Source organism: Sycon ciliatum, chromosome 13, assembly GCF_964019385.1.
Source record: "Sycon ciliatum chromosome 13, ocSycCili1.1, whole genome shotgun sequence".
Lineage (NCBI taxonomy): Eukaryota > Metazoa > Porifera > Calcarea > Leucosolenida > Sycettidae > Sycon > Sycon ciliatum.
The window spans coordinates 13,987,567-14,013,076 of NC_088655.1; the positions used below are offsets into that span (position 1 = coordinate 13,987,567).

The window sequence follows — 25,510 nt, forward strand, 5'->3', positions numbered from 1 at the left end:
ATTTATTCAAAAAAACACAAGAACTAAAATTGTTGTTTTATACTTTGAAAATAAGTTCGCACCTGTAAAACAGTGCTGTTTTCGGCCATCACTCACTAGCATTATTGTTGTCGGCAATCGTTCCTCCGTGGCTATCTGTTTTTAACTGCAAGTGAAGTTCTCCAATAAGTGACATGTTGAGTTCGACATGTCTGAGAAGGAAAAAGTTGCTGTAAATATCCTGATTGACCACTTTGGAAATATTGTGGCTCAAGTTGTATCCTATTTATTGGCCAAAGGACCTCGCAGTCTGCGAGATCTAACTGCTGAAACGAAATTGAAATTAAATGAGGTGAGAAATTAAATGCTGTGTACAGTATTCATATTAGTCTAGCAATTTGAAAATGGATTCTTGTCCATGCAGATCTACAGTGGTTAGATTACCTAATTGGCAATGGCAATAAGATTGTTGAGATTTACTCTCAAAGCTTCATGTCACAAAACCAATTCTCAGAGAACAATGACCATTTATATTAAAGAAAACTACATGTATGAATAAAATCAACTGCGCACTCATTACTCCGACACACAAGGCAAGGTAGGTCAAGAGTTTTCCAAGAACGTTTTCGTGTGATGATCATCATTTGCAAATACATCACAATAGGTCATTATTATCTCCACGTCGCTTATTTATATTAAAAGTCTGAGAAACGGTGAGCACACGTGCTCTTTCTCTGGACACTACAAACTCACAACTCAGTTCACTGTATTATTGTCGACGTTTCGGCAAATTGCCATCATCAGGATGCAATATGAGGTGCAAGTCTGCCAAGGAGCAGTTATAAATGATTTGGTGTTATGTAGTCAGTTGTTGATAGTAGGTTCAGCCGAGGACATTCAGGTTGGGTGTAACAGTGACTCCCTCGATTTAGGCTACGATTTTAAGGCCTGTGGAGAATCCATAAATACACTGAGTTTCATGCCGCTAGGCAATCACCAGTCAGTTGTCTGATGATGCTTAGCATGATGCCTAGCAGCTTGAACCTCAGAGTTACAACCAACTTGACCGTCCTCCGCTGAGTCTGCTATGTACTAAGCTCTGTCTTTGACATTGAGCACTCTATGCAGCTTGGGGATCAGCAGATTAGTTAGGTGTTGATGGTATTTCTATGACAACACATGTTACCTCTGTGCTAGAAATAATAATGTCTAGAGGATCACAGGTCTTCACTCAATATGTTGGGATGCTGGTAATAAGTTAGTTAGCGCATGGCACAATGTATACTCTTCAGAAGATGTAAAGTTGAGGAGTGTGTGAGGGTATGGCGATGACAAGGAGCATGAGACCAGAGCCATGCATTGCCTCTTACGCCAGCAAGCCGTTAGCACCTTTTCTTCCATGGAACGGCTTCATCACCCATACTTTCGCTATTCTTACCCGCCTTTTCTCTTCAGTATAGCCATGGAGTTCGCTTCCTTTTCTTAAAGTAAGCATGAGTAAGGAGCCATCCGTATATATAGATATTTATTTAAGTACAAAGTGTCTGAAGTCCTTGCTGCACATAGTGCTCAATACCCTAACAAGGGCAGAGCGTACTACACAAGGCACAGCAACAGAGACCAAAATGCTTTCTCGTTACTCCGAGTTTCGTGTTACTAGCGAAACTCGGTGTAACGAGAAAGCATTTTGGTCTCTGTTGTTGTGCCTTGTGTAGATATTTATTTAGAAACAAAAAAACTGGTCATTTGGGGGGAGGGATTGAGCGCCTCTTCGTTTCTCGAAAAATATCGATGCACACTTTGTATGTGTCGGCATGTCCAGAAAAAAGGAAAAAAATATCGATACTATGATGATTGTACCGTTTGTATGTGTTCGTTTCTCGGGGAGGGGGGGGGGTAGTTGAAGAGAAAAAGTTGAAGTAGTTGAAGAGAAAAATGACTAGTTTTCGTTTCTAAATAAATATCGGTGTTTACGGATGGCCCCTACTTGTTAGCTTGTCTCAAGAGTTTTGAGTTTGTGTTCTTCATCTATAGGTTATATAATATTTCTCCGTTCCTGTTTCCATGATGCTGTTATGAAATTAGTATAGCTTTCGAACCACACGTGTGTCCATGTACAGTTCCAAAGCCCAGATTTTTCGGATTTAAAATAGGTCTTTGAGCCTTAATTCGGCCAAAGTCTGGCTGTCAAAAGCCAGCGGGACGATTGGGATGAATGAACTAGAAGGCCGCTTTCAATATGCAGCCCAACGTCCTTACACGTACCTAGTGCAAGGTCCGCATAGTCTCAGAGGTATTACATTTGTGAGGTCAGATTTCACTGGCCACGTCAGTAGTGATTTTTTTATGGGACGCCACCGGGATGAGGCCTGGGTTTTTCAACAAGAAAGTGAATGTGTTGCTGTGTTGATGTGTATCTTTGATTTGCTGCATAAAGGTGCGCAAAGGTTTGCTGGTTGCCGTACAGCATGGCCTGGTTGCAGTGTCAGAACGCAAAGGACCTGGTGGCAGTACTACCACCATTTACACAGCATCGATTGAGGGAGTAGTTCAACGCCAGTATATACCACAATTCATCCAGTTTGCCCGTCGATCTTTCTCGACTCAATCTGACCTAGCTGAGCGAGTCATGGAGGATGTGATACTGAACGGTCACTTAAGTCTGAGCAGTGTGATCCAAAATGCACTGGAGCACCCCAGCAATGCCCACCTTAGCTGTGAGGAAATTAAGTCCAGTACAATGGATGTCTTCTCGACCTTTGTACACAAGCATCTTGTCTGTCGAAGTGATGGGCCAAAAGAGGACTTGTATGTTCTCCCTCGTTTTGATTTAAGTAAGTACTATGTGATGTGTCTGCTCACATCTGCTCCCCACTGCTTGCCACTGCTTGCCACTGCTCCCCACTGCTTGCCACTGCTCCCCACTGCTCCCCACTGCTTGCCACTGCTTGCCACTGCTGATCATTGTGTACAGCTGTCTTTGTTTTATAATGGTTCAACCATCTCTTTGTCTGGTTCGGCATGTTCTGTATCTGTTGAGAAGAGAAATCAGTTACACCACCACCACTGCGCAATGTGCTCTTGCCCGATCCACTCCACCACTACACAATGCACTCTTGCCCGATCAACTCCACTTGCACATCACCACCATCGTCAGGGCAATTCCGCTGAGATTTCGATATCGTCAGACCCTCCAGACAACTGTTTCGCTCCAACAGACCTCATCAGTGGATAGAGTGATGGAGTGACTGATTTCATTGCTTTGGGTCTGGCTTTATTTTTAGTCTCGTCCTTGTGTGCATACGTGTTTGCTTTCCACGCGTTTGTGTCTGTGTGTGGGGTAGGGGTGCGCAGACACACCTAACATGGATGATGTACCCCTCAAGATTGACTTTGTTCTTGCGCTTTTAGAAGAAGACATCCATCTCTTGAACTCCATCCACCTCTTGAAATTAGACCATATCAAGAGATTCCTTTCGCCCACTCACTTCATATATTTTACTGTGGATGCAGACACGTACCCCGCGCGCGCGTGCGTGCGTGTGTGTGTGTGGGGGGGTCCTCTCCCAAGGGAAAATCCACATGACCAGTTATGAAAGTGAGCATGTACAAGTACAAGACTTAGTGTGTATGTGTGTGTGTGTGCGCGTGTGTGCGTGCTTGTTTTTGCTATCATTCCTCCACAGAGAATTTCACTAAGAATGCCGGTGAAAAGCGACACCACCACTCATCGAATGATGATGCGCCTGCAGCGAAACGCCGCAAGTATGTTCTACATGTACACTCAGTACAATCAGTGCATACTCTATGTGTGTGTGTGTGTGTGTGTGTGTGTGTGTGTGTGTGTGTGTGTGTGTGTGTGTGTGTGTGTATGTGTGTGTGTGTGTTTGTGTGTGTGTGTGTGTGTGTGTGTGTGTGTGTGTGTGTGTGTGTGTGTGTTACGTCGTATGCATGTTCGCTGGGGTGTTCAAAGAGGCGATCCATAGCGTGTGCTGAGACTTCACAAGCGGAGGGCACACCAACGCAAAGCCGCAGTGGTGCAGTGTATTATACGTTACGTCGCACTCGATAACCTTCATGTACTTTCTTTGGAATGGTTTCTTTGACCATGTAGTGATGCTGATCAGCTATCTGCTACAAACAAGCAAGCGCTGGGTGAACTGGATGGGAAAGAGGCGGTAAGGCAGTCGCAGCAGCAGCAGCTAGTCTATAGCTAGGCGGCAACTTCACACAATATAATAATTCTATATTGTAGGATCTATAGCACACCTAATCAATGTATACTTCAGTGTTGAGATATTGAGATATTTCACTCGTAATTTTGTCACGGCGAATCTATGCTCCAGGTATGAGTGACGAGTATAAGTGCGGAAGTTTTTTCTTCTTTTCCATTAGTGGCGTAATGGGAGTGCAGCTTCCAATGATCAATTGAACTCGTGGGACTCGTGCAAAGCATTTGAGGTCCATACGAGCAAGGAGAGTGAAATGGCTGAAGAGGCTCCATCTTGCCCGCAAGCCCGTCATTACAGTACCTTTGCTGGGCCGCAGTGCTGGTCTGTCGAGCTTGCTCACAACTTGTTCCTCTTGTGAGCTTTCATGATGCCCAAGATCATGACAATTATCTAAGGGAGACCAACAAGTTATTGGTTGGAGGAGGTATTGTAAAGCCTCCATGATCAGGTCATTGGCTGTGACTTATGCAACTGGGAATGAGGTAAATCGGCCAGACACGGGCTTCGCGCGCACCACTATGTACACTGGGCAACATAAAACCTGTCCATAGTTTGTTAGGCTCCTTGTGCACCAGCTATTCAATCCTGTTCTAGGTCGTTCTTACCAAAGAAACACACCCCAAATTTCTTGATTGTTGTTGATGGTTAAAACCAAGCAAACATACCCTGAAATTCTTCATCGTTGTTGATGGTTAAGGCCACACGTTTTTATTTCTATGTTTCTCGTCACCTGAAAATCTAAAAACGTATGCGAGAGGTGGAAAAAATAAAAAATGACTGAAAAATAAAAAAAGTTTATTTAGACCTTTGTTCACACTAAAATCCACCAATACACCATGCAAAATAGCATCCATAGTTAGCAACTAGTATGTGATAGGAGCTTCTGTCACAATCTGAGCATATGCAGCTAGATTGCGCCCAAAAAATGCCATCCTTGCATCATGTGTCGCGCAGGCCAGGCCACATTATGTAGACTCCATGTGCATGAGTGTGCTGGTCCCCACATGCACAGTCAATGCAGCACAGTTTTTTTTTCTTTTTTTCTTCCAGACTCTTGAATCGTATGCGCGCGGGTGACGAGAAACATAGAAATAAAAACGTGTGGCCTAACAGCATATTGACATGTTGTTTTCCTGCTTTCTCTGTTTCTCTGTTTCTCCTCACCATATTGTGCTGCTAGTCCTCAGTAGATAGTGATTGTTGCTGGAAACCGGACTACAGCCGTCTATTCAAGCAACTGCGCAATGAGGTATTTAGTTGTGCATATGATTATGTGTGTGTGTGTGTGTGTGTGTGTGTGTGTGCGTGTGTGCATGTGTGTGTGCATGTGTGTGTGTGTGTGTGCGTGTGTGTGTGTGTGTGTGTGTGTGTGTGTGTGTGTGTGTGTGTGTGTCGATCCTCTGGACACCGGATATCCGCAACATTGATTTTCCAAACCCTGATAATCTGCAACCTTGATTTCTCAGTATCTACGGGTGCATGTGTGTGTGTGTGTGTGTGTGTGTGTGTGTGTGTGTGTGCGTGTGTGCGTGCGTGCGTGTGTGTGTGTGCTTTTTGTTGTGTATCACACAGGCTATTGTATCAATGGTTGTCAACACACATGATGTGGTAAGTTCTCGTAAGCACTTGTCCACACCCCAGTACAGTTAGTACAGTTTAAATTCATCAAAATTTTGACTGAAGAAAGGCCAAAACGTGTTTCCAGACCATTTGTTGGCGGTCCATGCGCTCAACGTAGTGGCGCCTTCAAGTTAGAAAACAAAATTAAATTAATCGTCTCTAATATGAAGTTTTAACTCGGATACTGAGCGAGTAATAAATGTAAAAAAGAGAAGAAAACACATGAGAACGAGTTATGCAGCAACTATCCACGACTGTAACAAGATGATAAACACTCTTCAGTCCTACGTAACCATGAACCTTCCAAGTTGGAAGGCTGTTGATTTGCACACTGGAGGTGTGTTAGAGCTAGGCCTCTGGTCGCTAAATGTCTCAGTAGCCTGTCAGTTTTGTGCCCTATTATCGCACTTTATGACTGTTTATCATCTTGTTACAGTCGTGGATAGTTGCTGCATAACTCGTTCTCATGTGTTTTCTTCTCTTTTTTACATCTATTATGAAGTGATAATAATTATGATAATTATTATGACATGACAGAACTTGTAACCAGGTGTGAATTTGATAGATAGCACAGCATAGCAAGTAGCACCGCAAGAGGCCACTGGACCCTGGCCTGGGGCATGCACTCCGTCTAATTACTCCTCACACCGCACTTCACCGTCGTCACATCACAGGCATTCTTCAGTATCCATGATACTGCCGTACTGCCGTAGCTTAGCAATCCAACGTCAGTGTTGAGTGGTGTTTTTGTGTGTGTGTGTGTGTGTGTACATTTTCTCCTGATTGCTATTGACTACTGTTGTTGCTGCTACTCTAGGCTGCTGGTGCTGTCATGGAAACAGTGCTGCGTCTCAGTGAGCTGCAAGATGAGACAAATTCTATGACTGTGGCTGTCAGCAGCTTTGAGGTAAGTTGTACAAGCTGAACTGGACACCTGGCTGCTGTGTAACACCACTGCTCTCTATAACTGCTCTTCCCGTAGCAGTACATGTATGTCAGATGCTGTTAGTGGTAGTGCTGCTGCTGCTGCTAGACACAAACAGGTTTATTCAATTAATATGACATGGAAAGAAGGAAGAATGCCAAGGATACAAGAGATGAAAATCGACCATGAAATCAAAATGAAAATTTGAAATAGTCTAGCTGGTGCTGCTGTTCCTGCTGCTGCTGCTGCTGCATGTTGCCCCTTGCCTTAGTAGTGAAATAATCGAGCAGCGATTTCATGACTGATGATGTGGGCAAAGGCCAGTTGACTCTCGTGCACATTCCTGCTACTCACGCTTCTTCCTCTGGGCAAATCACCTTCCTCTGGGCAAATCACCTTCCTCTGGGCAAATCACCATTCTCCTGCAACTCACACTGTTACAACACAACTATGCCAGCAGTTAGCAGGCCCAATGGTGCATTATACGCAGGGCATTAACAACTGGCCCTGACATCTGTTTCGTAAACTTGGCAGTGTTGGTGCTAGTGTTGGTGGTGCTGGTGGTGCTGGTGATGCTAGTGGTGGTGATGCTAGAGGTGGCGGTGGTGGTGATGCTAGAGGTAGTGGTGTTAGAGGTGGCGGTGGTGGTGGCGGTGATGCTAGTGGTGATGCTAGTGGTGGTGATGCTGGTGGTGGTGATGCAGGTGGTGGTGATGCTGGTGGTGGTGATCCTAGTGGTGGTGATGCTGGTGGTGGTGATGCTAGTGGTGGTGGAAATAGCACGCTGTAGTAATTGTATTCATAAGTTGAGTAAGTTAAACAGGGAAACGTCTGAAGAAAAAACTGACTATCATCATCAGGACTTGCACCAGTGACTCTCTTTTATGGCCAGCGAGATGTTCTATCACTAAGCTATGGTGTAGTCCTCATGGTGTGTGTGTGTGTGTGTGTGTGTGTGTGTGTGTGTGTGTGTGTGTGTGTGTGTGTGTGTGTGTGTATGTATGTATGAATGTGTGTGTGTGTGTATGTATGTGTGTGTGTGTGTGTGTTTGTTTTTGTTTTGCTATGTGTTTGTGACATGTAGCTGTTTCAGGCCCTTCCAAGCACGCCGTTGTTATCCCGGGCAGAGCTTGCCCTTTATCTCAAGCTCTTGTGTGATGGTAGCACTGTAAGTACCACAATGAGAGCTACCGGTACTTGCAAAATATGTTGCTCTTTTTTTGTCAATTCTAGCTTTCTACCCTTTTTAGCTCGCAGATTCGGTTCGCGAGACAATATGTCCGGCCACTTTTCTCTTCTTTTCTCTCCTTGCAAGGCTCTGGAAGTTTTCGAAAGTCGCTCGTCAACACACCATGCAGTCCATACATGTATAAGTGAGGTGTTAGCTGTGTCAAACTTGGTATTGGCGGTCGCTAGACCAATGAACAGTGTGAATAGCAGAACTAGCCATACTAGCCATACTAGAACTAGCCATACTATCTTGTCACTGTACACTGTACTACATGTACTTAGACATGTATCTTTCTTGCAGCTAAATTGCTAAATTGCTAAATTCCTGCATGTCGCGTCCGATTCTATATCTTGTCATGTTCGTCTTTTTGCTTGTCTGGCTGTAGACTGCCTATTTGGTGAAGGTCGGAGACAATGCTGGTGGCACGTATTGTGTTCGTATCCTCTTTACCTGCCCTGATCTGGCTGCTGCTGCTGCTGCCGCCGCTCCTGCTACTTGCGCTGCTGGTGGTGGTGCCGGTGCTGCTGCTGCTGGTGGTGGTGCTGGTGGTGCTGGTGCCGGTGGTGCTGCTGCTGGTGGTGCTGCTGGTGGTGCTGGTGCAACTAGTGCTGCTGTCTGCCCTGCTGATGTTGCTAGTGCTGCTTTTGTTTGCGTTGCTGTTACTGCTGCTACTAATGCTGCTGTGTCGTGATGGAGATCAATCTATTTCTTGTTTCAATGGGCACTTGTCCTGCACGTTTCTTGACTTCTAGTTATCCTGTAGGATAGCATTATGATGCTAATCTGTCTTTTGCCATTGTTGAAGTTGCAGGCACGTAGCCATTGAGGTTGGGGATGCTTGTCAGTTTCTTTCACATATTGATTGCATCTGAGAAGACGTGTGCAATTCCCTTGACTGTACTGTGTTAATTTCAATGTTACCACCCCTTCGATGGATTGTGCTCTAATTATTTATTAACCCTTTAACCGTCAGACCATACATTTGTGGGTCGAATTCGACCCATCATTTGAAATACTCGCACTGGAATGATTTTTTACCCACGATAGAAAATTTACTATCGATTCGGTTGCGAATTTTCCAGGCTTTCTGTTGCAGAAATCCGCGTTGAGCTACGATGTAGTGGAGCAGAGTTATCAAGCGCTGAGTACTGCACGCTTGTCACTTCCGCTGCGCTGGGCGCGCGGCTGACGTCGTCACGGGATTTCCCCGTTTCTTCACGCGCTCTGTGACTGTTGCTCGCGACCAACGTATTCCTCACGAAATGGTCGATCTCTCAAAAAAAATTTGAACACTCTACGATGAAGGAGACGGCCATGGCGGAGTTTTGAACTTGTCATTTGCATGCCTGGCGTTGAGACGACGTCGCTGCGTTCCAGTGCTGGTTGTGTGACTGCTGAGGCAAAGAATGTGGTATCATCGTGCTGGTCTCGTCCAGAGCTTTCCAACGAACCCAAGATTATAAAAATCGAGTGAGTACAACTAAAGTTATGACCTGGCAAAGTTAAAATTTCGTTCGGCGTTTCAATGGGTGAAATTTATAGGACGGTTAAAGGGTTAAAATGGCAAGGTGGGACTTGGGCTGTTTCTTAAGTTTCCTTGACAGTGAGATTAATCCTCAGAGCTGGATAAATGTTTGGACTCCATGGCTGAGAATGCTATTGTCTCACTTGTACAAGAAAGGTACGTGTTTATGTTGCCTCTTGCTTTTGGATATATCCACGTAGCCTACCACTTTGATAGGATTTAAATTGTTTGCACTGGTCATGTGTTTCATGAAAGTATGTGCATGTTTTCATCGCTGCTTGTTTTACGTATATGTACAGATTGATGTATGGTTGTGTGTGTGTGTGTGTGTGTCTGTGTCTGTGTCTGTGTGTGTCAGTGTGTCAGTGTGTGTGTGTGTGTGTGTGTGTGTGTGTGTGTGTGTGTGTGTGTGTGTGTGTGCGCGTGTGTGTGTGTGCGTGCGTGTGATTTCTATGCTATGCGTTCTATATCTTGCCTACAGGTTTGGCTCTAAGTGCCTGCGTGTGTTTCGCCTCTTGCTGGACAAGAAACACTTAGAAGAGAAACAGGTGCGAGTAATTGTTATTGTATCGCAGCATTAGAGAGGTTCCCCACTACGTAACATTGAGCAACTTTACGTATTAAAGCGGGCGGGAAAAACCCGTGAATTCGCGAGTTTGCACTCCACTTACGCAAAGTTGTCTACGTAGAGTACGTAAGTTGGGATCTACTAACAGTGGTGCTCCGTAAGTGGATTGGAGTACAAATTGTTGAGTCTCTTCTTGGGCCGTACACTGTCGCGTTTGGAGTTGTCAAGTGCAGCTACATGTACTTCGAAGTATGTGGTTTGAAAACTCCGTATGGCGGAACACGGATCTGCATGCAGTCTACGTAAAGACTTTCCGTAGATCGACTACGTTTTTTAGTGACGTAATTACGTTGTGCGGAGCCTCTCTATTTACTCATGTCACTGCTTAGTCAATGCCCAAAGTTTGCCTTGGTTGCTATGCTCACATTTTGTTGGGGTTGTGAGACTCATTGTTATGATCCTTTCAGTTGTGTTTCCCTTCTGTTTCCCGCTGATTGTCTATGAGCCTGCTGCTTTGTCATGACAAGCGGCATGGAAACTTTGTAGGTTCGTTACTTCAATCTTGACGAGAACATTGGCTGCTGCCATTGTCCTATTGCTCTTCTTACCTTTCAATAGTGACAATCCTCTCACTGGCCTGTATGAATACACATGCAGTAGCAGCAGCAGCTGTACTAGTTTAGACTCAAGTTTGTGGAAAGGAGTGGGTTGCTGGTGATGCCATCGATGCTGGTGGTAGTAGTGATGCTGGTGGTAGTGGTGATGCTGTTGGTAGTGGTGATGCTGGTGGTAGTGGTGATGCTGGTGGTAGTGGTGGTAGTGGTGATGCTAGTGGTAGTGGTGATGCTGGTGGTAGTGGTGGTAGTGGTGATGCTAGTGGTAGTGGTGATGCTGGTGGTAGTGGTGATGCTGGTGGTAGTGGTGATGCTGGTGGTAGTGGTGGTAGTGGTGATGCTAGTGGTAGTGGTGATGCTGGTGGTAGTGGTGATGCTGGTGGTAGTAGTGATGCTGGTGGTAGTGGTGATGCTGGTGGTAGTGGTGATGCTGGTGGTAGTGGTGATGCCATCGATGCTGGTGGTAGTGGTGATGCTGGTGGTAGTGGTGATGCTGGTGGTAGTGGTGATGCCATCGATGCTGGTGGTAGTGGTGATGCTGCCACTATGTCTAGCCCTGTAGTGACTGTCGTGCTGTTTAACTTGTATCAGTTGTCATAACATTGCCCACTGTCCATGGCCTGCCGTCTTTTTTTAAGCAGCTCCTTGTTGCTGTGTGTGCTCGTGTGTATGTGTACGTGTGTGTGTGTGTGTGTGTGTGTGTGTGTGTGTGTGTGTGTGTGTGTGTCTGTGTGTCTGTGTGTCTGTGTGTCTGTGTGTCTGTGTGTCTGTGTGTCTGTGTGTCTGTGTGTCTGTGTGTGTGTGTGTGTGTGTGTCTGTGTGTGTGTGTGTGTGTGTGTGTGTGTGTGTGTGTGTGTGTGTGTGTGTGTGTGTGTGTGTGTGTGTGTGTGTGTGTGTGTGTGTGTGTGTGTGTGTGTGTGTGTGTGTGTGTGTGTGTGTGTGTGTGTGTGTGTGTGTGTGTGTGTGTGTGTGTGTGTGTGTGTGTGTGTGTGTGTGTGTGTGTGTGTGTGTGTGTGTGTGTGTGTGTGTGTGTGTGTGTGTGTGTGTGTGTGTGTGTGTGTGTGTGTGTGTGTGTGTGTGTGTGTGTGCTATTTCACATCATCTGCTGCATGCGGTGGTATTATACTTTCAGATCGGTGACATGGCCATGATTCCATCGAAGGAGGCTCAGGAGCTCATGTATCGCATGCTCAGGTCTCACTTTGTTACTCTGCAGGCAAGTCTGCTGCTTCTGCTTGTTGTTGTCGTCGTCGTTGTTGTTGATTGTTGTTGCTGTTTGTTTGTAAGGGCTCGTAGTACACTTGAAAACCCTTGAAAACTCTGAAAATTTATCTCTCCGGGAAAGTTTTAACCCCCCCCCCCCTTCGTACCAGCTGAATCGATATGTCGTGGACCTGCTTTATTGAATATTCAATTCAGAACGTACACAGTGAGAACTTGATGGCGGACAAAGAAATAGATAACGTACATTTAGGTTCCGAATTTAAGATAGCCATTCCATGACATGCCTATTCCGCTGGTACTGTTCATTGCGATTTTAAAATTATTGGCCCCCTTTAGGCGCGTAGCATCGCCGTCGAAGGTGGTCAAGCCGGAGGGGGTTCGGGGGTCTCCCCGCCCCCTGGGAAATTTTAAAATTAGGGTGCAAAATCCTGCATTCTGAGCACTTTCGGCATTGTGTTAAAAAAATGTGATCCGGCCAAAGCCGGACCAGCCAGACCGGCTGCTGCGCCCCTGCCCTTGCCGCCTGTTTGGAAAGCACTTTCTTCAATATCTCCCCGAAAATCCCTGAAATTCCCTCAAACTTTGTATTTTATACAAAATGTCCCTTGAGCTATTTTATACTAACATTCAACATTTAAACCCTTTGATGTCCTCCCGGATATAAATTTGCGTGGTAATGACTAAATTTTAAGTGGCGAAGGCTCCGTCTGGACTAAACATTCGTATGCCCCGGACTCCACTTCCCTGACAGTTTACATTGAAAATTAATTCTGATCTGAAAAGGTTTGTTGAGAAGCTCTTTTCCCGGGCACTGCACTCTTGCCTGGCTCACTTGTAGCAGGGAAGGGTGCAGTCACTGCAGTGCCTGTGTACTGTGTGCACCCTTGTACCAGGCAAGTGTACTGTGTGCTGCTGTGGACTGTGTCCTGACAATTATAGCCCAGAATTTTAAGCACAATTTGTTTGGTTGGTGGACAGTTAGTCATAACTCGTAACATTTTGTCCTTCTTCTTTTCACAATAATTTGTTTTGTGCAATTTCTTTCCATTGAGTGGTTTTTAGAGGATATTCTGGTGTGTATGTGTTTATATTGTTGCAGGAGGTACCCCGTACACCGGACCATGCTCCATCCAGAACATTCTTTCTTTTCTCCGTTAACAAAGAGCATGTTAGACAGACGTGCTTGAAGCTTGCTTACAAGGTAAGTAGTCGAAAGTTCTGCATTAGCACACGCGCAATGTGTGTGTGTGTGTGTGTGTGTGTGTGTGTGTGTGTGTGCAAGCTAGTTTGGTTGGTGGATGCACTCATGTCTGATAACGGTTTGCGTCTGTTCAACTCTGTTGCCATCAGGCCCATCGGCTTGGAGGCGTATGGTTGTACCTGTCATCTTTGTTGGTTTAAAGGGGAACTGTCACCAAAATTTTTCTTTGTCTTATCTTGTAGTTCTTTGGCTCGTGATCACGATGGTGTTATTCGTTTTTCTCTGCGATGACTGGAAGTGGGTGAAAACTTGAAAAGAAGGTCCCCAAAATTGTCCCGAAGTACCGAGTGACGTCACGCCGGACTTGACCTCCACGCGTACATTCATCGTCAAAAACGAAGTCCAGCCCATGTGCTGGTCGATCGAGCCAATTGTTCGATGTACATGTACGGTGCATGCACGCTTGCCTTCTGAACTCGGACACTGATGTGTACGTTGTACACAATGAGAACGCCAAAAGGCAAAAGGGACAAAATAAACAAAAGTCGACAGTAGTTTGTCGCACTGGTACTGCCTCCACGAAGCTCCAGCTCTTTGTTTTATTTGTGATTACGAAGGAGTGGAAGGATGTTTGTTTGCTGTTAGTGTGACACACATACCTTGTACTTGAAAATTATGTCGTTGTATCGAAGGTGGCGGTGTTGCCCACCCGGCTCTGAAATGAAAGACGTCGGAGTTTGTCATCTGCATCTTCAGCAACATCGCCAGATGAATCGCCTTCACGTACCTACATTGCGTTCCTTTCGGGCTCGGGTTGGTGGTGTTATCGCCGGCCGGAGGAGCACTGTTTTCTGCATACGCACTCATCATCGTCTTGTTCCTCACACGAAAAGTTCAAAACAACGACGTACTTCCGTGCTCACAAAATAAAACTTAGATCCTCGCGGAAGAAGTCAAAAAGGTGAAAGCTCAGCTCCTTTTTACTTTGATTTGGCTGTGTAGCTGCGCGTGGGTCTCTGCCTCTTTGTCATTCTCCTTCGGTACGACGTACCCATCTGTGTTACAGTTCAAAAGGCACACATGCACCGTACATTGGAACAGCTAGCTCGATCGACCAGCACACGGGCTGAACTTCGTTTTTGACGACGAATGTACGCGTGGAGGTCAAGTCCGGCGTGACGTCACTCGGTACTTCGGGACAATTTTGGGGACCTTCTTTTCAAGTTTTCACCCACTTCCAGTCATCACAGAGAAAAACGAATAACACCATCGTGATCAGGAGCCAAATAACTACAAGATAAGACAAAGAAAATTTTTGGTGACAGTTCCCCTATATTCCACTATATACTTTCTATTCGAAGTAGCCTGTTTAACCAATGGACTACTTCTGGCTAGATTAACTCTTGAACAGTCAGTAGTGCTAAAGTGATGTCTGTATCAGATTCACTCTGATTTAGCCACCCACGCACCAGTGAGAAGTATTACCTTCACTGGGCGTAGGGTTAAATTTGTTGGATCCCGGCACAGATACCTTGATGTCGTCAATCCTTTTCTTCACCTTGTCCTCTCCCCACTCACTGCAGTGTGGTGAGCCCATTACTGGCATCATTTCTAAGTACACCCAGAGTTTGGGGATTTCAAGGGGTGTCGACCACCAGGCGCTCCAATGGCGAATTGAGTCATCTTTCCAAGATTCCTTTTGAATCTCTCTGCCTTGTCCCGGAGAGACCCACGTGATCAGTTTCTGGCACTGAGCAAGTACAAGTATACAATACATGGACAAAAAACTGTCAAGGCGACCACTCGGATATTAAAGGCGACCACCTGTCAAGAAGACCATTGCAACCAGGACCAAGGGATGCTATTGCCAGTCAAACGACCCTGGATAAGGAGACCATCTTGTTACAGAGACCACGTTTTGAAGGTCCTTGAGCAGTCGTCTTAGACAGGTTTCACTGTAAGTGTGACTGTGTGTATGTGACTAATATGTGTGTGACTGTGCGCATGTGTGTGCATTCATGTGTGTGTGTGTGTGTGTGTGTGTGTGTGTATGTGTGTGCGTGCGTGCGTGTGTGTGTGTGGGTGTGCATGTGTGTACATTCATGTGTGTGTGTGTGTGTGTGTGCGTGCGTGCGTGTATGTGCGTGCATGTGCATGTGTGTATGTGCATGTTTGTGTAACCTTAGAGTCTGCTACATCTGCAACAAAAGAGATTATCACTGGAGAAGGAACACAGGTATGCCAGCTTTTTCTTTTTTCTGTTGTATTTATTAAAGTTTGTCTGTTGTAGAATCGCTACAGTCCATTAACCCTTTCAGTGCCAAGGACGAGATAACTCGTCCTACAGACCCCCACGCGATTGGCCAAGGACGAGATATCTCGTCCTCGTAGTGCGCACGTTACATTGCAGTGCATAGACCAGTGTACAAACTATCGTAACTCTGTGAAACATAAACACATCGCGACAATCAATACACCGTTGGAAAGGTCTGGAGCTCATCTTTCCGTGGATATAACGTTCGTCGCGATGGGATAAAGAATCACTGAGCGGCGACATGATGAACACCAAAATCACGGGCCGGAGCGAACACGAATTTTTTTGTTCCGTGCATAGACCAGTGTACAAACTATCGTAACTCTGTGAAACATAACCGCATCGCGACAATCAATACACCGTTGAAAAGGTCTTGAGCTCATCTTTCCGTGGATATAACGTTCGTCGCGATGGGATAAAGAATCACTGAGCGGCGACAGGATGAACACCAAAATCAAGGGCCGGAGCGAACACGAATTTTTTTGTTCATGACTTCGCAGTTTTTTGGAGCATGCTAGGGGATTTCCCTTTGGCACGACGCATGCGTGATGGACATCAAATGAAGCGCTTGGATCTCAGCTTTGCAGCGCAGTTCGAATCGTGAAAACCGGTTGAATTTGGGCAAGATGCCGAACAAGAACGTGAGATTGAGTTGTTGTGCCGTTCCGAGGCACGGTGGAGTAGTTTGGAGAGGAGGTGGAAGTGGCCCTGGTGTGTCTATGTTGCTGAGATCTACCATGATGGCTTCGCTTGGTCCTGATCTTTCCAACGAGCCCAGGATGATGAAAATCCATCATGGTGGAGTGAAATGAGAATAAATTCCATTCAGAGCTGTGCGCACAAACTACACCAAGAGAGTCAGTGCTCTGGACAGCCGGCCGATTGGAGAAAAGGGGCCCCGGCATGGAAAGGGTTAATAATGGCTACTAGTATCAACCTCCGTCTCCATCTTCGAAAATACTTTTCCCGGATTCAACATTCCGCATCATCACCACGACCAGTACGCATCTCTGCACGAAAGTATAGCAGATGAGCAATGTTTAGCTAGAGGTGATGTCTCATTGCTAGGATAGTCAGGGTCCCTGGAAGGGTAGAGAACTATAGAAGACGCCATCTCTCACAACGTTGGCAATACATTGCGCACAAACTTCTCTTCGTTTGAAAAATAAATTCTGCAACGAATGTATGTGCGCTGGTGCATCTTGGCCGGCATGCTAACCGCATGTGACGTCATTAGGCCCTCGCTCGGCGAAATATACAAGTCGTCTTCCCGCTCAACTCGATAGCTTCTTGTTGTTGTTGTATTCTTTATCTGTAGTGGTAAATCTGAAACAGGCAAAAGCCTAATGGCACTGGACCCACTTGGGTAAAGTAATAGTGAGTGTGAGAGAGGGGTGGGGGAGAAGTCGTGGAGGGAGAGAAAAGTACGAAATACTAACAAGAGCATGCAATGCATCTAGTTTTCGGAGGTAGAGCATTCCATAGCACAGCACCTGCATGCGTTATGTGCCTGGCCGAGTGAGTAGCAATGGCAGGCAGAATAAGGCCGAGTGAGTAGCAATGGCAGGCGGAATAAGGCCGAGTGAGTAGCAATGGCAGGCGGAATAAGGAGCAAGTTACTACTACCACGCCGCATTCTCCGCCATGGAGCGATGGAGAAGAAATGTTTAAATAGTCGGCTCGAGGCACTGTGCAGGCAGCGCCAGATAAAGCATAGTACACGCTGCTGCACATAAAACCTGAAGGGATGAATGGCAGTGCATGTGAGCAGCTCCACCATAGGGACCAAGGGGGAGCCTTATATATAGCACGGACAGCTCGGTTAAACAATCTACCCAGCCTAGTCTCCTGAGTAACAGAGAGATACGAGGTGTATGCGGTGCAAGCGTAGAGAAATTCTGGGAGTATGAAACATCTGAAAAAGGCAATAGGGCGAGCAAATGGCAAGGATGCAGCATACCTACGTAACACTGCGACTTTCCAAGCTACTCTACGGGCTATGCTGTCAACCATGGTGCTCCTTGACATGTCGCCATGGAAATGCAGGCCGAGATACTTGCTGATAGGACTACTGATAGAACCTGGGCATTGCAAGTGACCTGCAAATCAATGGCTTGGCTCCTAGAAGGGGGAGGGGGTTGCCATGATGTGTGTCTTAGCTTCACTTTACACTCGTTCTTGTCCAAGTGGTCCTCTCTTTCACCTACCTTTCGTCTTTGCATCGAAAACTCAACCTCGAAAATGAGATTTGAGTGTCCCTTTAAAAGTCTATATGTTTGAAACATGGTGTGTGCTGACACGAGTGGAGTGTGCACTGTTGACCTCGGGGAGAATACTGGTATACCAACAAAGTCCATTTCTACAGTCCCAAGTGATCTGCTGACTACTTTGGTGAGAAATGTGTACGTGTCATGCTGTGCAATACTCTGCAATCCTGTGCAATCCTGTGTAATACTGTTCAGTGCCATCCTGTGTAATCCTGTACAATCCTGTTTTTAATACTGTTCAATGCCATCCTGGAGCAAAGTACGCACACATACACACAGTATAGTACGTATTCTCGATTTCAACCCGGGTGAAGCGCAACATTTTGATCAAGTGTGTATTATTACCCTAGTGAATACCCAAGACTGGGAATGTTAGTGTCTCACTGTTGCTTGCTCTAGATTTCCTCACAATATACCCATGTGTAACATGTTGTCCTGGCAAATATGGAATATTGTCCTGTCTTAATCCTAGGCGTCTCTTGGATCGTCAGCAGCAGTTTGAGTTACAGAAAGCCAAGATACTTCTTTCTGAATCAGATGGTAAAGACAAAGAAGATGACATTGCACTGCTAGAAGAAGATCTTCTCCCCCCTGCTGATAAGGCCATGGTCAAAAAGCTACTTTGCGCGTTTTCAAGGTACGTGTTCATGCTGAGCGATTGTACTTTTCCATTTGCGTCGGTCTGTATTCCGTTGCCGCTGCTTCTGCTGGTGCTGCTGCTGCTACTAATATGTCTGCTGGTGATGCTGCTTCTGCTACCTGCTGCTGCTGCTGCTACCTTCTGCTGCTGCTGCTGGTGGTGGTGGTGGTGTCACCACCAGCACCGCCGCTGCTTTTGCGGCTGTTGCTGTACAATGGTAGAGATGTGTGGGTTCATGATATTCTTGCACAAAGCTCATTGCAGTGTGCAGCGGTGTTTGAATATGGAATACATCCTTGCACATTGGTGAAAGTGGTTCACCTTGCAATTTTGTGCATATTTCAAATTTGTTGCATGTTACAAACTTGGTGTACATTAGTAACATTACAAATTGGTGCACGTTGCCGTCTGTAGAGTGTAGCGAGAAGCCATGTAGCAGCTCCCTGCTCAGTGCAGCACACGCTGATTTGCATCATCGTGAAGACGTTGATGCATGTGCAGAGCAAGTTAAAGCTTGACATCATGATGTTCGGGGCATGACATTGTGATGATCGGTGCTTGACATCATGGTGTTTGGGGCATGACATTGTAATGATCGGTGTATGACATCATGATGTTTGGGGCTTGACATTGTGATGATCGGTGCATGACATCATGATATTTGGGGCTTGACATCATGCTGTTCGGGGGACTTCCAGACAACTTTGGTTGGATTTTTGACCTAGTTGTCCATCTTGATCAGAAATCCCAACGTTGAAAAAGCAAAGCAAAATATGGCGACTGTTTGCCTTTTCTGGCTTGTTCTTGCTGCTGCTGCTGCTGCTGCTGCTGCTGTATATTATTCCTTAGGTTTGATGAAGGGGAAGTTGTATTATCATCCAGTCTACTTTGCCTGTCCAACTTCAAGCTACTGTGAATCTGTGAGGCAGTACGACTGGAACAAGTAGCCAGCCATGGCAATCTGATCGCTATTATAGCCACCTCGTGCAGCAATCACCCTTTTCTTGAGGTCATTTATTGCTTCCTATGGTATAGAGGTGTTGCAATGGTGTCACCATCACAGGTGTGCTTTGTATGGAGTAGCTAGCCTATGTCATCACAAGCACTGAGTTTGCCACTCATTGATGGCATTATTGTGGGCAGTGATACCATTGGCCGTATGTCCGATGATAGCACAGCAACCATTGGCAAGTACAAGTACATGGTTGGTCCTTATTGCTCGAGTTGTGAAGGTTTTGCGTGTCCTGCCATAGCCTCACAAACTATCACTGCTCCGATGAGTCACATTCTGTTTGCTCCCAGATATATCCACTGCTGTACCATTTCATGTAGGCCCAACTCTCGTGACATTTTTTTAACAGTTCACCATTCTCACCTACAACTCTGCCGGAGGCGTGAGTCTGTGGCCCGGTGGTTGACAGCTAGGACAATGTTAGCCGCCGGGGACACTCCTCCGCAGATCTCACACAGAGCAGTGGTGATGAGTGAGCGCTTGGCGGTGTTAGGCTGTTACCACGACGATGTGCTGATTTTTTTTTATTTGATCATTTACTATTAGTAGGGTCACTGGAATCATCGTAGCATGCACTATGTGGACGAGGTATGATTGTGTGAGATAAGTTGAGAAAGTGAAAGTGGTTTTGTAAGGTTTGCACATGAATTTCGTGTGACTCCGTCATTTGATTGAGTTTGAGTGGCAGTGTGTTTGTTCACTGCATGAGAACGGAACAGCATCGATGTTGGGGTAAAATAACAATACGCATGTCGAAAAATCAACGTGAGTGACCTGCTGCTCATGTCGAAATTTGGAGTTTTACGCCAAATTTGACATGAAATTGCGCGTCACGTCGGAAATAACGTGCATCTTAACCTCTCTAATAATAATCCTGTGCACGGGTGCACAGAAAGTCCTTGCACAAATAGTGCCATAGTGTCGGAGTGGAGTGAATTGAGCACTACTCAGTCATTCTGTTGGCTTTGTTTGACAGGCTTGTCACCATCATGCTCGGCTACATTTTCAAAGTCCGACAATTTGCTAACTCCCTATTGGGAAGACTTTGTTTTCGCTCAGGCCCTGAAGAAAGGAGTACCCACTGACGCAAACTTCTGGTGAAGGCACCTGTGCTTGCTCATCCGCCATCATAGCCTCTATTCATTGTGAAATTGCACATCTTTCCCAAATTCGATGATGCAGGCTTTCTACCATCTGCTGGTCAAAATGTTCTAAGTCCGAGAATTTGCTAACTCCCTATGGTGTAAATGCGGAAAAGACGCAAGAAATTGCCTCTGAGTGTCAGCGGCGGCAATTCGCACTCCCAAAGGCTAGAAGGAAAAATTAGACAACTCCTGCTATACTTTAGCACGGGTAAGTCCAGTCGGAGAAGTACCAAAATGGGCTTGGCAATTTTCGAAGGGTCGATAGATGATGCGGTGTGCGAGTGCAGTGCTACCTATGAGAGGGTGGGTGTTCGAGTTGACGAGTTGACGACGGTCAGGGGCTGGGTGACCTCGACCAGTGTACAAGTGGGTCCAAAGGTTTGCACACGAATTTCGCGTGCTCCCCTGAATGACTGAGTCTTTGGTGATGTGGTGAAATCACATTCAACGGGTTCAACGCCTTGGCGGCTGAAAGGCTCGTGATCGTCGTAACCGATGCCGTGGCGTAGGGTGCGGTGGGCAAAGGCGATCTCCTTGGATGAGGCCGAAATTTCTGATTTCCCCACTGGGAAGGTTCTGACTCCTGGATAAAGAGTGCCTCGCTGAAGTGCGCTGATGGCGTGAGATCTTGGCCATAACAAGGATCATGTGGATTATGTTTGCACCTGAATTGAGTGTGCTTTCCAGAGAGTTTGATGTTGGTGATTGTTTTCACCCGAATGGAATATCCGTCGAGTGGAAATGGGGGTTAGCAGCTGAATGGCTCGTAAGGGTCAATGTGATGACGGCTCGTGGGGGTCGATGTGATGACGGCTCGTAAGGGTCAATGTGATGACGTTGAAATAGGCTCGGAAAGGGTTTGCTCCCACCCTGTGTGAGATGGAAAGTGGAAAGCGTGTCGATTGTCGGTGGAAATATCTGAACCGGAGGGGCGGAAAATCATTGCACAGACACTGAGACAGTGCGATTGAGTAGAGGGCAAGTGACTTGACGGCTGTTCGTGTTTGTCCTAACACGGATTACGTTGGCGAGGCGTGGATGGGATAAAGAGAGAAGGTGAAACAGTCGTTCAGAAGGTTTGCACCTGAATTTTGTGTGACTCTAATGATGGATTGAGTTTTGTTGCAATGTGTCCCTGTGCGGGGGCGAAGGAGTGTCGACGCTCCTACTATATTTCTCAAACCGGGCGTAGACTACGACAAAGCCATAAACTAAGGGCGCGACTGCGTCGAATTTGCGTCGGAGAGAAGCGAGTTGCCGACTGTTACGGTACTTCTGTTACCGTTGAGACGGCAGTAGGTGAGAACAACATTGGTCATCGGGGTGCTGCTTCGCCGAACTCGAACGGGAGCGGTGTTACGTGAGTTTTCGGCGGTGTTTGTTGTGCTACGATGTGCGAGTGGGAGTGCAGTGCTACCTAGGAGAGGGTGGGTGTTCGAGTTGATGATCAGTGGCTGGGTCATCTCGACCAGTGCTCAAGTGGGTCTGAAGGTTTGCAGACGAATTTCGTTTGCTCTCCTGAATGAGTGATTTTTTCATTTTGGCATGAAATTTTATTCGAAACGGGTTCAACGCCATTCAACCCCTTGCCGGCTGAATGATTCGTAACCAATGCGGTGACATTGGGTGGGCAAAGGCGATCTCTGTGTGTGAGGGCGACACAGTGTCGATTGTCGGCATAAATTTCTGATTTCGGCACTGGGAAGGTTCTCGGACTCCTGACCAAAGAGTGCCTCACAGTGTCTCACTGAAGTGAGCTGATGGCGTGAGATCTTGGCCATAACAAGGATTACGTGGGCGAGGCTGAACAGAGGAGGTGAATAGCGGTCACGAGGTTTGCACCTGAATCGAATGTGCTTTCCAGAGGGTTTTATGTATGTTTGTGGCCGTTTCCACCTGCATGGAATATCCGCGGAGTGATATAGAGGGTTAGCGGCTAGGTGGCTCGTAAGGGTCAATGTGATGACGTTGAAATAGTGTCGGAAATGGTTTGTTCCCGGCCTGTGTGAGATGGAAAGCGCGTCGATTTGGTTCGGTCGAAAATCTGAGCCGGACTAGCAGAGAAGTCATTGCACTGAGAGTGCGATTGAGTCGAGTTCAAGTGACTTGACGGCTGTTCGTGTTTTTCGTAACACAGATCACGTTGGCGAGGCATGGATGGGATAAAGAGCGAAGCTGAAACGGTCGTTCAGAAGGTTTGCACACGAATTTCGTGTGACTCTAATGATGGATTGAGTTTCGGTGTCACGGTGAGGATGAAAAACTGTCGATACTGAGATGAATTGTCCAACTTGGCCGCACGGAAAGGCCATGTGCGAAGAGTGCGATTGTGTCGCGGTGAATGGGTTGACGGCTGTTCGGCATATTCTGTTGGATTTGGGTGGGCAGTTGGTGAGAACAGCATTAGACGTGGATACGCTGTTCGCCATACTATGTGTGGAGCGTTGACGAGTTTGATCTCGGTCTTGGGAGTGGGATGCTGGAAGAATCCGAGTTGTCTTACTACTGTCATCCTGCCAAATCTCAACTTGAAAAACACACCCCATTTGACGTACTAAGGCGTACGCAACCGAACTTGACATAAGCTACACCGCAGGCGCAATCATTGAAGGGCGAGCAACCCGAACAATGCCTTTATCACTTTTACAAAGAATACATTCTGAAGGAACAAAGTTGCTATGGCACATGTGAGGCAGAAGGAATACCGGTAAATTGCCACTGCTTTTTCGCAAACCGAACTACACAAGGCAACCTGACAAGCGCCATTGAATGTATGCTGCTTCGCTGCAGTCCGTATCTTCGCTGCAGTCCTCAAGTTCCCAGTAGTGCACTTTGGGTGAACGTTTGCAGAATGGAAAACTTCAACAACTGCCAGCTCCTTGCGCGCGGTGAACTCGTGGTCTTTTCAGGTTCGGAAAAAGTCGCAAATCCCTATGGTGAAGACTTTGATTTCGCTCAGGCCCTGAAGAAAGGAATACTCACTAACACAAACTTCTGGTGAAGGCACCTGTGGTTGCTCATCCTCCATCATGGCCTCAAGTCATTGTGAAACTGCACATCTTTCCCAAATTCAAGTATGCAGGCTTTCCACCATCTGCTCGTCAAAATATTTCTAAGTCCGATAATTTGCTAACTCCCTATGGTGTAAATGCGGAAAAGACGCAAGCAATTGCCTCTGAGTGTCAGCGGCAGCAATTCGCGCTGTCAAAGGCTAGAAGGAAAAATTAGACAACTCCTGCTATACTTTAGCACGGGTAAGTCCAGTCGGAGAAATACCAAAATGGGCTTGGCGATTTTCGAAGGGTCGATAGATGATGCGGTGTGCGAGTGCAGTGCTACCTATGAGAGGGTGGGTGTTCGAGTTGACGAGTTGACGACGGTCAGGGGCTGGGTGACCTCGACCAGTGTACAAGTGGGTCTGAAGGTTTGCACACGAATTTCGCGTGCCCTCCTGACTTTTTGGTGATGCTTACACCGGGTTCAACGCTTTGGGGGGCTGTTTTTCTCGTGATGGTCGTAACTGATGCGTGGCATGCCGCGTAGAGTGGGCAAAGGCGAATTCCATGTGTGAGAGCGAAACAGTGTCGACCGTCGGCCGTTCTGATCCCGGCACAGGTGAAAGTCCTGCCCAAAGAGTGCGATTGCGTCTCGATGAAGTGAGCTGATGGCATTGTGATCTTGGCTATCAAGGATTATGTGGGCGAGGCATAGGAGGTCTGAATAGTGGCAGTGAATAGCGGTCACGAGGTTTGCACCTGAATTGAGTGTGCTTTCCAGAGGGTTTGATGGTGACTGTTTTCACCCGAATGGAATATCCGTCGAGTGGTACAGGGTGTTAGCGGCTGGATGGCTCGTAAAGGTCAACGTGATGACGTTGAAATTGGGTCGGAACAGATTTCCTCCAACCCTGTGTGAGCCTTGATCCTTGAAGTGTGGACGCGGAAAACACGGCCTCTAGCCGAGTCTGACGCGAACCGTGATTTTATTTTTGTTTTCGTGTGAGCTGGAAAGTGGAAAGCGGATCGATTGTCGGTCGAAAATCTGAGCCGGATGGGGCGGAAAATCATTGCACAGACAGTGCGAATGAGTCGAGGGCAAGTGACTTGACAGCTGTTCGTGTTTGTCCTAACACGGATCACGTTGGCGAGGCATGGATGGGATAAAGAGAGAAGGTGAAACGGTCGTTCAGAAGGTTTGCACCTGAGTCTCGTGTCCCTGTGCGGGGGCGAAACAGTGTCGACGCTCGGGCGATATTGCCCAGCCGGAAGCACGACAAAGCCATAAACTAAGGGCGCGACTGCGTCGAAGTTGCGTCGGAGAGAAGCGAGTTGACGACTGTTGCGGTACTTCTGTTGCCATTGAGGAGGCAGCAGGTGAGAACAACATTGGTCATCGGGATGCTACTTTCCCGAACTCGCACTGGAGCGGTGTTACGTGAGTTCCGGGCGGTGTTTGTTGTTCCGCTACCATGTGCTCGTACGAGTGCATGCTACCTATGCGAGGGTCACTGGGTGGGCGTTCGAGTTGATGGTCAGGGGCTGGGTGACCTGGACCAATGTACAAGCGGGTCCAAAGCTTTGTACACGAATTTCGTGTGCTCTCCTGAATTAATGAGTGATTTTCTTGGTGATGATTTTCTTGGCATGAAATCTTGTTCGATAGATTCAATGCCTCGGCAGCTGAATAACCAATGCGGTGACCTCGTGTGCGAGGGCGAAACTGTGTCGATTGTCGGCGGAAATGTCTGATCTCGGCACTGGGAAGGTTGTGACTCCTCCTGACCAAAGAATGCCTCACAGTTTCTCGCTGAAGTGGTGTGAAATCTTGGGATAAAGGGCGAAGGTGAAACGGTCGTTCAGAAGGTTTGCACCGGTGAATTTCGTGTGACTCTGATGATGGATTGAGTTTTGGTTGCCATATTTCCGTGCGCGGAGGCGAAACAGTGTCGACGCTCGGGTGATATTTCCCAGCTGGGCGCACGACAAAGCCATAGACTGCAAGGGTGTGATTGCG

The 25,510-nt window shown here is 46.8% G+C and overlaps 1 protein-coding gene across 1 annotated transcript; it reads left to right on the plus strand.

Moving 5' to 3' along the window:
- The first annotated feature begins 37 nt into the window (after positions 1-37).
- Positions 38-20,018, plus strand: LOC135830097 (DNA-directed RNA polymerase III subunit RPC3-like). Its single transcript, XM_065342487.1, has 16 exons — positions 38-331; positions 2,417-2,813; positions 3,666-3,744; positions 4,094-4,157; positions 5,392-5,460; positions 5,784-5,819; positions 6,649-6,738; positions 7,841-7,924; positions 8,373-8,424; positions 9,608-9,668; positions 9,994-10,060; positions 11,827-11,910; positions 13,018-13,119; positions 15,306-15,355; positions 18,173-18,337; positions 19,190-20,018. Exons 1-16 carry the CDS (start codon positions 188-190, stop codon positions 19,254-19,256), a joined length of 1,611 nt encoding a protein of 536 aa, XP_065198559.1. The 5' UTR covers positions 38-187; the 3' UTR covers positions 19,257-20,018.
- The last annotated feature ends 5,492 nt before the right edge of the window (positions 20,019-25,510 follow it).